Source organism: Ursus maritimus, unplaced genomic scaffold (assembly GCF_017311325.1).
Source record: "Ursus maritimus isolate PB19 unplaced genomic scaffold, ASM1731132v1 scaffold_15, whole genome shotgun sequence".
Lineage (NCBI taxonomy): Eukaryota > Metazoa > Chordata > Mammalia > Carnivora > Ursidae > Ursus > Ursus maritimus.
In genome coordinates this window covers 37,006,389-37,020,138 of record NW_024423897.1, presented here as the reverse complement: position 1 = coordinate 37,020,138, position 13,750 = coordinate 37,006,389, and the positions used below count along the sequence as shown (strand labels likewise).

The window sequence follows — 13,750 nt, the reverse complement described above, 5'->3', positions numbered from 1 at the left end:
CCGTACTTTAAAAGATACTTAAGGGGCACCTGGCTGGCTTAGTTGGTAGAGCATGCAACTCTTGGGCTGGGGAGTTCAAGCCTCGTGTTGGCGGGGGAGAGCTTACTTAAAAAAAAAAAAAAAAGATACTTAAAATATCTTAGAGATTGTTCTCCGTTGGCACACACATCTAATTCTTTTTAACTGTTGCATAATATTTCATAGTACGATTGTGCTGTATTTTATTAGTTCCTTATCGATGCTTCCGGTATTTTACAGCCCTAAAAATGATGGGATGACTGCCCTACGTATGTCTCTATGCACACATGTGAGGACTACTTGAATAATTTTCAAATTGCCCATTTTCGCAATAATGCCCATCATATGCTACAAGAATGCAGAGAAAAAAGAGTAGAATAGTGTCTGTGTCATCACAGTGTGTGAGAAAGAATGGTCTTTTTCTTCACATTGGTTGAATAAGACTCATCAATTTGGTTTCCTTACATAAACTTGGAAGACAGACTGCAAAGCCTTTAATAATTAAACCCACCCATCTTCAGATAAACACATGACATGCTGTGTGGGGGAAATGCTCCCAGAACGTGTCAAAGCACAACCCTGTGCAACGTGGCATAACTGGAATGCGGGGTGCTGACAGCAGCAGAAACCCTATCCAGCAAAGACGGGGGTGATGATGCTTTGTGAGCAAAGTTAAAAGGCCGACTGCAAGGCAAAGAGGGGGCTGGGCAAAGCAACAGACCAAGGCATTCACAGAGTAGCAATTTCTGTTCCCCTCAGGGCAAAGAACTCAAGCATGAGAGTTGCATATTTGTGAAGCGATCAAAGGACAAGAGCTCAGCTATGATGACTGCGGTAAGGCCATTGGAGCCCATGGGTTGAGGGAGCAATCGATGTGGGTTCCAGCAGATGGAAAGGCTCCTCTGAAGAGTTAAGTCCCCAAGAGAAAGAGGTGAGTGGAAGGGAAGACACTCCTGCACATTCATTATGAACCAAGCCCCCAAATGGGAAGAAACAGTATATTCAAGTACTGTGACGGGATGTACCGGATTATAAATGGGAGATGGGCAGGGGAGAGAAACGAGCAAGACACCGCCAAATAATAGCTTTTCACAGGAGGAGGACAGGTAGTAAGCGTTCCCTATGTCACTTCTGGATGTTTTTAAACTTAACTAAGCAAATCAAGTCAGGTTAAATACACTGAGGCAGAATAACGGACCACCCCCCCACTCCCCCCCCCCAACCCTCGTCCCAAAGAGGTGCACGTCCTGATCCCTGGACTCTTAATATTTTATGTGACATGGCAAAGAAAAGTTAAGTTGGCAGAGAGCACTAAGATTGCTAATCAGCTGCCCTTAAGCTTATCCTGGGTTATCTGGTGGGCCTGATTTAATCAGAAGGGTCTGTTAAAGCAGAAGGAGTCAAGAGTTAATTATTTAAAGATGCTGCACTGCGGGCTCTGAAGGTAGAAAATGAGGCCACAAAGCAAGGAACGCAGGTGGTCTCCATGCGGAAAAGGCAAGAAAACAAAATTTTCCCCGAGAGCCTCTAGAAAGAATCAGCCTTGCCCACACCTTGTCTCTAGCGCAAGGACAGCCATCGCAGACGTCTGAGCTCCAGAACTAGCACATAATAACCTCGTGTTGTTTTAAGCCATGAAGTTGGTGGTCACTTGTTACAGAAACTGATATACATACTAAAGGGCCAGAATCTCTGCTACTGGAGAGTTCCTGAAGATGATCCCAAGTTTCTTAAGTGTTATTGAACATTGATAATAAGTCAGACGCTATGTTGAATGCTAAAGGCTGGATGGTGAACCGTAAGAGCTCTTGCCCGCAAGGAGGTCCCACTGATCAGACGGGGCCAGCCACCTAGTGAGTATTCAGTTTTCATGGATGGGTGGGTGGATATTTAGATGAATGGATTGCCTATAGGGCCTTGCATGCTTTTTGCTCTTTTGCTGACCCATTCTTCTGTCTCCTTCTCATTCTTAATTGCACTTTTGCTTTTCCTTGAACCCACCAAATTTGCTCCTGTCTCAGGGCCTTTGTACTTGCTGTTATCTTTTCTTAAACTTGACGTTGTATGATTGCTCCTTCTACTTACTCTACTCAATGCCACCTTGTCAGAGAGGCCTTCCTTAACTACACTGTATAAGCTAGCACACCCTACATGTCCGCATCACTTTCCAGATCTTTTATCTGGCTTTTTCTCCATATAATTTGGCACTTCCATGTAAGGTGGTTCACCCAGCTGAGGGAGGGAGGAGGGAAGGGAGCCCTAAAATCCAGCCCACCCTCTGTTCCCAAAGCTTTACTGCTTAGCAGGGGCCTGAGTCTGCCTGGAGGAAGAGGCTTGCTTTTTTCTTTTTTCTTTTTCCCTAATTCACACAAACTTGTTGCCTATTCCCCTGGCCCTGTGCCTTTTTCTAACTTGCAGAGACATCAGAAAACCAGTAGCCCTATTTTTCTTCACCTAGAATAGAAGGTCCAGAAGAGCAAAATCTTTGTCTGTTTGTTCACTGTTGCTTCCCTAACGCTTAGAACAGTATCGGGCACATAGCAGGTATTCTTCAAGGTGCATTTTTTCCTGGGTGGGTGGACAAATACATGGGGCATGTGAGTGATTCACAGAGAGCGCCAATATAATTGTGAACGTCAAGATGAGATTGCGGATGGAGAGTATGGGAGCTCAGAAGTAAGGAATCTAACCTTGTCTTAAAAGGACAGAAAATGTGTTTTAAGAAACTGCACAGTCCAAAGGAAAGTTTATTTGATTTCCTTGTCCTTAAGTTTCACAGTTGTTGGGGTTAATTTGGAGTCAATCACAGTTTATTTGGAGATGGAAGAATCTAGAAGTACCCTGCACACATGCTTCCTCTGTGTGATTCTGCAATAGCAGTGCTTGCCTCTTCTACCTCAGGATCAAGAGAGGGACTGTGCATGAACACACTATAGAAGCTCGGTGTCCACCCAGGTTACTAGCATCCCATTCCAGAGTTATGAACAAACCGAAAGCACATTTACCTATAACTAAGGTTTATATTTGGGGACAGGGCGAAGATGGCAAGGGAAGGAAAAAAACAGCACATGGGTTTGGAACTCTGACCGTTTAACGTTTTTTAAATTTGATTTCTAATTATACAGGTGAATTGCTTCTGGTCAAAGTTAATTGTTTTTTAAAGATTTTATTTATTTGAGAGGGAGCGAGAGAGAGAGAGAGCACGAGAGCAAGGAGGGTCAGAGGGAGAAGCAGACCCCCTGCTGAGCAGGGAGCCCCAAGTGGGGCTCAATCCTGGGACTCTGGGATCATGACCTGAGGCGAAGGCAGACGCCTAACTGACTGAGCCACCCAGGCGCCCCAAGGTCAAAGCTAATTAAATGGAGGTGGAACCAGACTGTCATTTTTAGAATGGAAATTCAGTGCCTGTTCCGGTACCTCACTTCACAATGATGGGCAGAAGCTGGTGTTCAGGAACGAGAAGTTACACTTCATATACTTAGAAACAACCTCCCAGCCAATTCCTAGAATGAGAACATTAAAACTTTTCAATTTGATGAAGACCAACTTCACAAGGGTACAGGGAATCAGTGTTAGAGAACCGAAAACCAGTTCTTCCTTTTTATCCCCATATGTGTTAAATATTGTTCACATAGTCACAAAAATCTGCGGTTTGCCACCACAGAATCCTGGGAACTGGGAGGGGCTGTAGAAAGCAAGTGGTAACAAATACTTTCATTGTATGAGCAAGAAAACTGAGACTCACGAGCTGTGATTTGCTCCGGGCCACACAGAGTCAAAACTTGAGTCCTGAAATATTGAAGCGGAGTTCATTGCTCTCATCCTTGTTCCATGTTGGGAGTTCTCTTAGGAAACAGAATAAAGGGGGTGGGATCTTTCCAAAATTTTGGATCAGGATCTTGAGGGTAGAGATTTAAACCTTAAGTTAAGATGCTGTCCAGGTTTTACTTAAGAGATATTTACGCAAACTCTTAAATAGCTCCTCTAACCTAACTGCAGAAAGCCTATCTTGGCAGTCTTGGATCAATGGCAATTAAACGTCAACCTGGAATTGGAAAGAACAAACACCAAATGTAAACACCACCTTTCAAGTTCTTAGTAATTATTTTCCTTCTCCCTCTACCCAGCCTGCTTTTTTTCTTTTCTTTTTTTTTTTTAAACGAGGACATACCATCCTCATCTTGACTTGTCATAGGCTCCTCGTTCACTGGAGGGTTTGTGATAACACCCTTACGCACAAGGCTGCGGAGCCGGTGCTGTTGGTTTGGGTACTGGCCCCAACAGCCCTGCACCAGTCAGATCTGAATTATTGTTATCATTGTGTATTTCAGGCTCCTGAAGAGGAATGGTATAAGAATACCTGTTGCATAAATTAGGGCTATGTGGTGTTTGCCAAACGTGCCCCACATCTCGAAAATATTGTTGGAACTTCTAATCAGTAGCAGAACTACTGGTCCATTCCTTAAAATACTCATTTAGGGCACTCCGCTTTTCTGATCAAGCATAGCTCAAATCTTACCGGGAGGGGCAACACAGTGCTGACACCATCAATAGTTACATCTGAGCCTGTCCTCTCCGGCCCGGAGAGCCAGAACACCCGGGGGACCCGCAGGGCGCCCATTCAGCCCGGTACGCCGCAACTTTAAGTAGGTGGGGTCGTGGAACCCGGCGCCCTCTTCCATCCTGCAACGGGATTTTTCTCCTCTTCCTGCATCTTCATGCCTGAGAGCTAAAGTCCCTTTCAGAGAAACAACAGGTGAAGATGCAACCGCAATAGAGGGAAGTTTGGGGACGAGCCCGAGGCTTCGCGGCTGCAGAAGCGCCCGGGAGCGGCCCGGGATTTTCCGGGACCGGAAGTGCCCCGCGTCGCCATGGCTACAGGCGCGGACGCTCCGGACTCTGTCCACGCGTTCCGTTCCCATAGCAACCCCATTGTCTCCCGAGCCGGAACCTGAGCTGCTGGCGCGCCAGGCCAACAGCGCAGAGAGCCTCGCTTCCGCCAGGCACCTGTGCGGCGCTCTGAACGAGGTCCGCGGAAGCCAGGACGCTGACGCCGCCCGAGGAAGCCGAGCTCTCCCGCGGAGGGAGCCGCGAAGGCTAGTTCCGGGGCGTGGCTTCTCTGCCCTCGGCCAGGTGGGCGGCCCAACCCTCGCCTTGCTGCGCCCCGCGTGTACTTTTCGAGTTGGAGCCTCTGTGGTGGGGGAAGCAGCCGCAAGAAAAAAGTCTCGGGATGCTCGCCTGGGGCTCAGAATGTGGCGTCAGGGTTTACGAAGTTGCGGTGAAAGGAAGAAGGAAGCGATTTGCATTTGAGAGAGGGGCCAAAGTTTCGTGTTATAATTCATTCAGGGCGATGTGGCACCTCATAGAACAGTATTCAGGAGTGTGAGAACTCAAAATCCTCGCCCAGGCCATAGTTTTGAAAGTAGAGATTAGAAAGAGAAATTAATCTCCTTCTGGTGTTTGGATTGTGGATGTTCTGGAGCCTGGGTCAGAGAGAGCTGCTGAGGACTCAGGTGGGAACGAGTGACATTCTGTAGGGTGAAATGAGGAGCGACTTGATGGGTGTTAATGTTCAGTACATAACTATGCATTCGATTTAGATTTGATTTAAAGGGAGAGCCATGAGAATTGAATTTCGCAAATAATTATAAATCAGATTTTTGTCATGAGGTTTCAGTCATATCCCCCATCAGCTAAGGACAATACCCAGAGGCATGTGTGTTCTTTAACTAGGACCTCCTATTAAATAGTGGGATGGCCAAGGGACAAGGAGAATTAACCAATACGCTGACTATACTTCATTTAATGCTTAGAACTGGTTCCTTTGCTTGGATCCATCTGGCAAAAACAATATCTGACTTGAGTAGGAGAACATAGTTTTGATGATTCTGGAGCTGTAAATACACTGGCTTTAAGGGGGTAAAAAAAAAAGTCAGGGATTTTGGAGGTACTATGGAGTAGGAATTAGGGGAAAGAAATTTAATTCAGAGGTTTAATTTGACAAATGCCTTTAATTTTTGCATTCTAGATGTCTCTATACATGAGTGTGGATAGTCTATTTATGGATTTCAAATGGGTTATGTATTTGGGCAGTTTCAGTTTAATGTTAATAGCATCCAACAGAGGGAAAATAGAACAGACTTCTAAGCCTTTTTTTTCCAGAGCCAAACTGACTTGTGATTCTTGGTAGGAAGAAGATGCAAGCCAGCCCCATCCGCATTCCAACTGTCAGCAATGACACCGACTGGGATTTCTGCTTCCACCTGTAAGTACCACAGAACCTTGACATCGCACTCAGTCACTGGCCTGGAACACTGGGACCTCCCACTTAAGGCAAAGCTGGACTTTCGGAGCTTTGCATGCATATTATATAGAAGAGAAGGTTGAGCTTCTGTGGTGTGTTTTAATAACGATTCTGCTATGCAATCAATTTGTACTTGTGCAGCCTATGTGAGAAGGAACCTAATTGTTTTTTCCTAACTGAAGGGAAATTTTATTTTTTATAGATAGTTAATCATACGAAGATTGATAAAGTCATGGAGAATTAAATATAACAAAGATAATGAGTAAATTAAAATTGTTTTATGAAATAATGAGACGATGAGTAAAACTTTCACATCATAATAGCTAATACTTATTGAGCAAATACTATGTGCCAGGCACTGTTCTAAGTCATTACATGAAGTCATCTAATTGCCCCAATATCCCTGTACTGATAGTACTATTATACTAATAATCTTATAGCTAAGGAGTACAAATCAAAAAAAGGTTAAGTAATTGGCCCCAAATCACACAGCTAGTGATTCAGACTGGGTGGCTGGATTGCAGAGTCAATTCTTTAACCATTTCTCTCTACCAGGGTTTCCCAACCTTGGCACTGTTGACATTTTGGGTTGGCTGCCTCTTTGTTGTAGAAGGCTGACCTGTGCATTGTAGGATGTTACACACCATTTCTGTTCTCTACCCAGTAGATGCCAGTAGCACTGTCCCAGTAATGACAAACCAGAATGTCTCCAGACATTGCCAAATGTCCGCTGGGAGCAATATCACCCTTGGCTGAGAACCATTGATCTATACCAATGCTATCAAATAGAAATATAATGCAGGTCACAGATGCCAGCCATACTGTAATTTAAAATTTTCCTGTAGCCATATTAAAAAATGAAAAAGAAATAGGTGAATTTAATTTTAATACTGTATTTATCTTAATATATCTGGAATATTTTATAAAATAAGTAGTGAAATATTTTATTTTTTTTCATACTAAGTCTTTGAAATTCAATGTGTATTTTATACTTATAGCACATCTCAATTCAAATTCGCTACATTTCATGTGCCACATGTGACTACTGGTTAACATTTTAGTAATTTTGTACCACCTCATAAAATATCCTGAGGTTAAGGTTATTGTATAACTATAAAAATTGAAGTTAAGATGTAGAGTTCACAGTAGAGTATCTTGGAAGTAATCAGATAATTCATACTCCTTATTACTAGTCTGAATTCATATTTATGATGGCAATATATAGAATAAGTTATAAACCTGGCAAGACAGACCTTTCATTCAACCTACCTATTCTTTTTATTCTTTCTTTCTTTTTTTTTTTAAAGATTTTATTTATTTGACAGAGAGAGACACAGCGAGAGAAGGAACACAAGCAGGGGGAGTGGGAGAGGAAGAAGCAGGCTCCCAGCAGAGCAGGGAGCCCAATGCAGGGCTCGATCCCAGGACCCTGGGATCACGCCCTGAGCCGAAGGCAGATGCTTAATGACTGAGCCACCCAGGCGCCCCTATTCTTTTTATTCTGACTGTTATTTTATCTTTCAAGATATCTGACTGGTCAGTATTCTTCAGTCATCTTTTTTGTATTTCACGACAAGATGTTCAAAGCTAGTTTAGGGCTTTGCATTCTCAAGTCATTTGTCAAGACCTCCATGTTTCTCCTTCCTTTGTGGTCGCTGCTGTTGAAGCTCCTGCCTTTGGTCTCAGCTTAATTTTATTGAAGGCTGAACTTAAAATATTTAGGGCTTATAATTTGTAAGATCCATAATTGGCAATCTCTTTGGCGATCCCAGTAGATAGAACTTCTGCTTCAGGTCTATGAAAGACACAGCCTAAGCAACGTCTTCTATTGAGGGACTAAATTTTCTGTTCGTTGTCTTGACTTAGGATCTTTTGCCACAGATTCCTCTTATCTTCAGTATTTTTCAAGTGTCCTACTAAAGACTGTGTTTTCTTTTTTCATTTATTGGTGCATCATTTAACAAGCCATTACTTATCTTTACTGTAAGCCGGGTATCAGGGTTTCAGAAACAAATGAGATTTAGCCCTGGCCCTGGTGGAGATTGTTTGCTAGAAGGCAAAGACGACTCAGAAACAAAACAAATGAATTTTGAAAATGTGACTATAACGTGATTTGCACTATGGTAGAAGTTTGGAGGAAATTTTTCCAAGTCCTTTGGAGGGTGCTCTTCTTGTTACTCTCGTACGGGACTCCAGCAAAGGTGACATCTGAGCTGGGTTTTGAAGAAGGAGCATGGGATTCACCAGGCAGAGAGGAGGCAAGCTTCGCACCTACCTTGTGATCACTTTGCATCAGCCATGTTCTCTGGCTTGTCCACTGAGTTTGCATGTCTTCTGAAAGCGCACTTCTGTTTATGGGCAGAAGGTGATTTTGCCAGGGCCTGGGCCAGAAGAAATGTCGCTCTCCTGTCCACGTGACCTGGTTTGCTCATGTGCCTCTGGGTAGGTTATTTAGAACAGGAAGTCTGGATGGATATTAACATGTCATTTTTTTAAACCTAGTGTGAAAGATTACACTTGGCATTTGTTTTTCTTCTTCTTTTTTTTTACAGTGAGCATTTATGACTTATCTAATCAGTGGAAAAGGAAGATAAATTTTATTCTTAAAACTATGTAGTGGTTGAACTTTTAAAAGCTATTGTATATACCAAGGTGATTCCTTTGGGAGACTTGTTTATAATTATTTAAACATTCTGTTGCTGCTCTTAAGATTTCAGAATTCTGTTTTTTTCAGGGTCACTTTGATTTTTCTGGTGATGTTAAGACGTGGTTATGTCTTTTTTTTTGCGTAAGAGAACCTCCTTTGACTTTTATCTTTACCATTTCCAATTACCCATTCATAATCATGTTTAGCATTGAAGTCAGAGATCTACATTGTGCATGTGAGACAGGAGAGGGGGCAGGAAGGAGAGAGGAGAGGGGGGTGAGAGGGCAGGAGGGAGAGAGGGAGAGTGGGAGCGAGAAAGGAAGGGTAGGAGGGAGAGGGAGAGGGGGCAGGAGGGAGAGAAGCAAGTGGAGAGGGGGAGATTTTCAACCCACTCAGCTGTTTTTCAACACATTTATTTCTAACAGAACTGAGAAGGCCATTTGCTTCTGAATCTGCTCTTGACATTGTGGGATTCCCTCCCCTCTCCTTGTTGGGACCACATCCTCTTTAGTTAGTTGGCCACTACTTTTAAGAAATATGGAAGAGGACAATGAAGTCTAGCCTCAAACTGTTAATTCCCTACTGATTATTTCATTGTATTGATTTTCTTTTTAGAATATAAAAGATCTTTGAGATCTTCCAATTCAACACTTTAGTCTTATAGATGAAGAAACCCAGTCATGGAGCTAATAGAATAATAATAGCTAATATTAAAATAGTACTTACTAAATAAGAGGCATTATGCTAAGTGATTTATGAGTATTATCTGATTTAATCTAGTCACCTCATCTGATTGACCTCATTTTACAAAGAAACGAATTAAATAATAACTTGCTTAGGGTCATATGGTCAGTAAGTAGCAGAGCTGGAACTCTGAGGGAGGTGGCTGGTTTAACAAATCTGTTTCATTTGAGTCACCACATTGCTGTCCTGATTCTAGGCCTCAAGGGGGACACGAGCTTATCCCCAGACTTTATTTCTTCACGTTTCTGTTAGAGTGCATATCCCTACTCCCCAGTTGGGAGCACTCTGTCCTTCAATTTTACCTGGTTTGAGATACGCAGAGGTCAAATGTGCATCCATGTCCCTCTCTGGTATCTACAGGTCACAGCAAGCCAAGGTCCCAGCATACCAGCGAAGAGATGAATTGTGTTCCTCTAGTGGGTCTGGAGAGAGTGAAGAAGACACTACAGCCAAGGAGAAGGCCGTGGGCTGCATGTCTCTTCCTAAAGAGAAATTGGCCCAATGCCAGAAGACAATAGCTCAGCTGATTAAGAAAAAAATGGTAAAACAAAAAGCTCACTAGGTTTTAGTTTCCCTTTAATAAAAATATATCCACGATTACGGAAGCTCTGCCTTCAGTGGACATTGAAGCACTCAAAGTAGAGGAAGTTGTTATATTTCTTTATAAGTGGGAGAACACAGGGCAGAGCACAGTGGGGTAGCCACCCTGCCTTCGGGTTCCACACCTGGGTCACTGTGCTTTCTTCGTGCAGAGTTTATGCTCCTGGTTTTAGATTGAAAATGAATGTTTTGTTCTTTGTGTTGATGTTTGACTACCTTTAATTTAAAAACTTAAAAAAAAAAAATTCTCCTGAAAGTTTTCAGAATGAGATCTCTTGGGTAACAAGAAGGCCAAGATAGGGAGGCAAGAGGCTGAGAACAAGGGTAGCCAGGCTGAGGCCCAGGCTCGGCTGCCGGTGGCTCAGTGGACTCATAAGCAAACTAAAGCACCAGACAGGGGAGGTAGCCGCAGAGGTCAGAGTCCAGAGGTGCATTGCTCAGAGCGAGGCAAAGACTTGGTAACAAGCACCTCAGAGCAAGTGCTGTTAATAGAATGCTCAAAATCCAGGAGCCTGAGACAGGATGCCAGTGACCTTCATTATTAGAATGCAGGCATCAGCATGCTTCCGGAGCGTGATTTATCCACTGAGGAATTCATACACTGACTTCCTGGTCAGGACAAAAAATAAGCTTAAAATCGCGTGTGGAGAAGAGGTCTGTAGATGGCTTTAGGAAAGACCAAGAGGCACCCCCCAAGCAGAAGGTAGAAGCTGATACCCGTACTTGGATATATCTATAAATTTACCTCTGTCAATCATCCAGAGGACTTGTGGAGGACAGTCATCTTGGCCTGTACCCATTAGCATGTCACAGACCCACACTAGAACCTTCGCTTTTAGAAACAGACAAGTACCATCCGCCATAGAGTGCAAGTGTGGGCTTTTAAGGCTCGACAGCCCCTTGGCCAGTTTGGATAATGAGAAAGATTTCGATTTAGGAGTTAAATCTAGCGCAGCCCGGTGCTCACAGGCCGGAAGGGCGGGAGGATTGGCCCCAGCAGCAGAGCTCTAGAGCCCATGTTGGTTTCCTCAGTTCTGCCAGGGCAGGAAGCTTGAGGCCGGATGAAAACAGAATGTCTAGAGCCAGGACAGAACTCAAGCCTTTGTACTTCCGTTCCGATGATTTTTCATGGTACTATGCTTCTTCCTCAGAGTGAAACTTAGTTCGGTGGTCAGCCCATGGAGAATTCTCAGCGCTTCTGACTGAATGGGTGTTTTTAAAACATGAGGGAATGCCCCGTAACACTCTGCATGTGTGCTTGTGAGCGGGGAGCAGTGAGGCGGCAGGTTAGGAAGGAGGCGGGAGCAGTCTTCCGACGCTGTGTCTGTGTACAGCCCATCAATGACTCACATTTGGAGAACATTTTTTTGTTTTGAAGATTTTATTTACCTATTAGACAGAGAGAGAGGGCACAAGCAGGCAGAGTGGCAGGCAGAGGGAGAGGGTGAAGCAGCCTTCCCCGCTGAGCAGGGAGCCTGATGCGGGACTCGATCCCAGGACTGTGGGATCACGACCTGAGTCAAACCAGACACTTAACCGGCTGAGCCACCCAGGCGCCCCTGGATGACACTTGGTAACACACTTGCAACCCTTTGATGCTAGTCATTTTCCTAACAATCTCTCCCTGAGGGGGATGGTATGGGTTTCCAAAGAGAAAAGGAAGCTGGAACTCAGGGCCATCTTGCCCAAAGCACCACAGACAGTAAACATTAGAACCAGAGCCGAAACTCCAAGCTTTTGAGGCTTTGAAGTGCTGTTTTCACCTTACCAGGAAATAAATGCTTGATTTTAATCAGTCCGCGCAGCCAGTCGCTCTCTGTCTTGTCAAGTGGATGAAGTCCATGACTTGAAGTTGCAATTCCGTGGTCTCCTGGAGAGCTCTGTGAGTTCTGTGGCAGCAGGGGGCTCTTTCCCCACGCCATCCTCATCCTGGCCAGCAGAGCGACGAGTCATTCAGCACGGGTGGATGAGGGGCGTGCGGTAGTGAACACGAGGAGTACACTTCTGTTGTTAAGGAACTCCTATTTGGGGAGACAGACAAGATATAACAGTGCAATATCAGAAGAGGTAAGTGCCACGAAGAAAAAAATAAAATAGGGAATGGGATAGTAAGTGACGGGGTGAGAGGCTGTTGTCGATAAGATGCCAAGACAGACCTCTCTGAAGTGAACAAAATGAAGATGACATGAGAGAGTGAATGATGGGTTCGAGTGTGCCAGCGGGGAGATAGTAGGTGGCAAAGGCGAGTTAGAAATTAGTTTGCCATGCTCGGGAGCATCAGGTTTGTTTTAAAACCCTTGCTTATAACAACAACAACAACAACAACAAGTTATTTGGTCACCAGTGGAGGATGTGAGTGACTGAACTCATTATTTTGAAAGCTAGCAAATAAAAAGAAAGAGTAAGTCATGTATCTTTCCTGCTGTTATAAATTCTACTAGTGGGTAACCAAAAAGTAGATGAGGGGAGAGTTCTCTTTATAGAATTATTAGCTAACACATGAAGAAACACTGATAGAATGAGGATATCAGCATTTTATAACCTTTTATGAATGAATCCATGTAGTTGTTTCAATAATCAGGAAAAGAGGCAACCAGACATTAGGTGTCTTCTGGTGGAAGAACACACGAGAACCCATGAAATAGTTTTGCTTAAAAAAAAAAAAAAAATACAGGGCGCCTGGGTGGTGCAGTCGTTAAGCGTCTGCCTTCGGCTCAGGGCGTGATCCCACTGTTCTGGGATCGAGCCCCACATCAGGCTCCTCCGCTGGGAGCCTGCTTCTTCCTCTCCCACTCCCCCTGCTTGTGTTCCCTCTCTCGCTGGCTGTCTCTCTGTCAAATAAATAAATAAAATCTTTAAAAAAAATACAGTTAAAGTTAGCCCAGTTTCTAAATCCAGCTCCCAATGTAGAGGCAGAACAGAGAATGAAGGGACATGTTGAATGACGCCATAAGAATGCATTCAAAAAATTTACGTGTTTGGGAAACACTGTGGTCCACATGACCCAGTTTCTTCAATAATAATTTGCAATAAAAAGAACTAGAGATGGAAGTGGAACCTATAGGTGAAAAGAGACTCAGGAGACTGATCTCAACATATGGACATGCAGACTGTAAAAAAAAAAAATTGGATTTATGAGATAATTATTAGATTTATGAGACTACATATTTAATATTACAGAATTATTGTTAATATTTTGGTGAGAGTGTTTTTTTGGTTATATGTCTAAGTCCATATTTTGGGAAATACTTCTGAGATGAGAAATGATTTACTATCTGATTTTTCTTCAAAATAATAGGGTAGGTGGATGAGGAGGATAGATATGAAACAAGATTGACCATGAGTAGATCCCTCATGAAACTAAGTGAGCCCTTCTCCATGCTATTTTTGTATATTGCTAAAGTTTTTCATGATGAAAGTTTAAAAGAAGTCCCTCT

The 13,750-nt window shown here is 43.6% G+C and overlaps 1 protein-coding gene across 1 annotated transcript in view; it reads left to right on the top strand.

Moving 5' to 3' along the window:
• The first annotated feature begins 3,376 nt into the window (after nucleotides 1-3,376).
• TTC23L (tetratricopeptide repeat domain 23 like) overlaps nucleotides 3,377-13,750 on the top strand; it is a 55,621-nt gene continuing 45,247 nt past the window's right edge. The window contains exons 1-3 of the mRNA XM_008692655.2: nucleotides 3,377-5,151; nucleotides 6,209-6,283; nucleotides 10,074-10,254. Of these exons, the coding sequence (XP_008690877.2) occupies nucleotides 6,216-6,283; nucleotides 10,074-10,254 (249 nt within the window). The 5' untranslated portion in view covers nucleotides 3,377-5,151; nucleotides 6,209-6,215. The remainder of the gene's footprint in view (nucleotides 5,152-6,208; nucleotides 6,284-10,073; nucleotides 10,255-13,750) is intronic.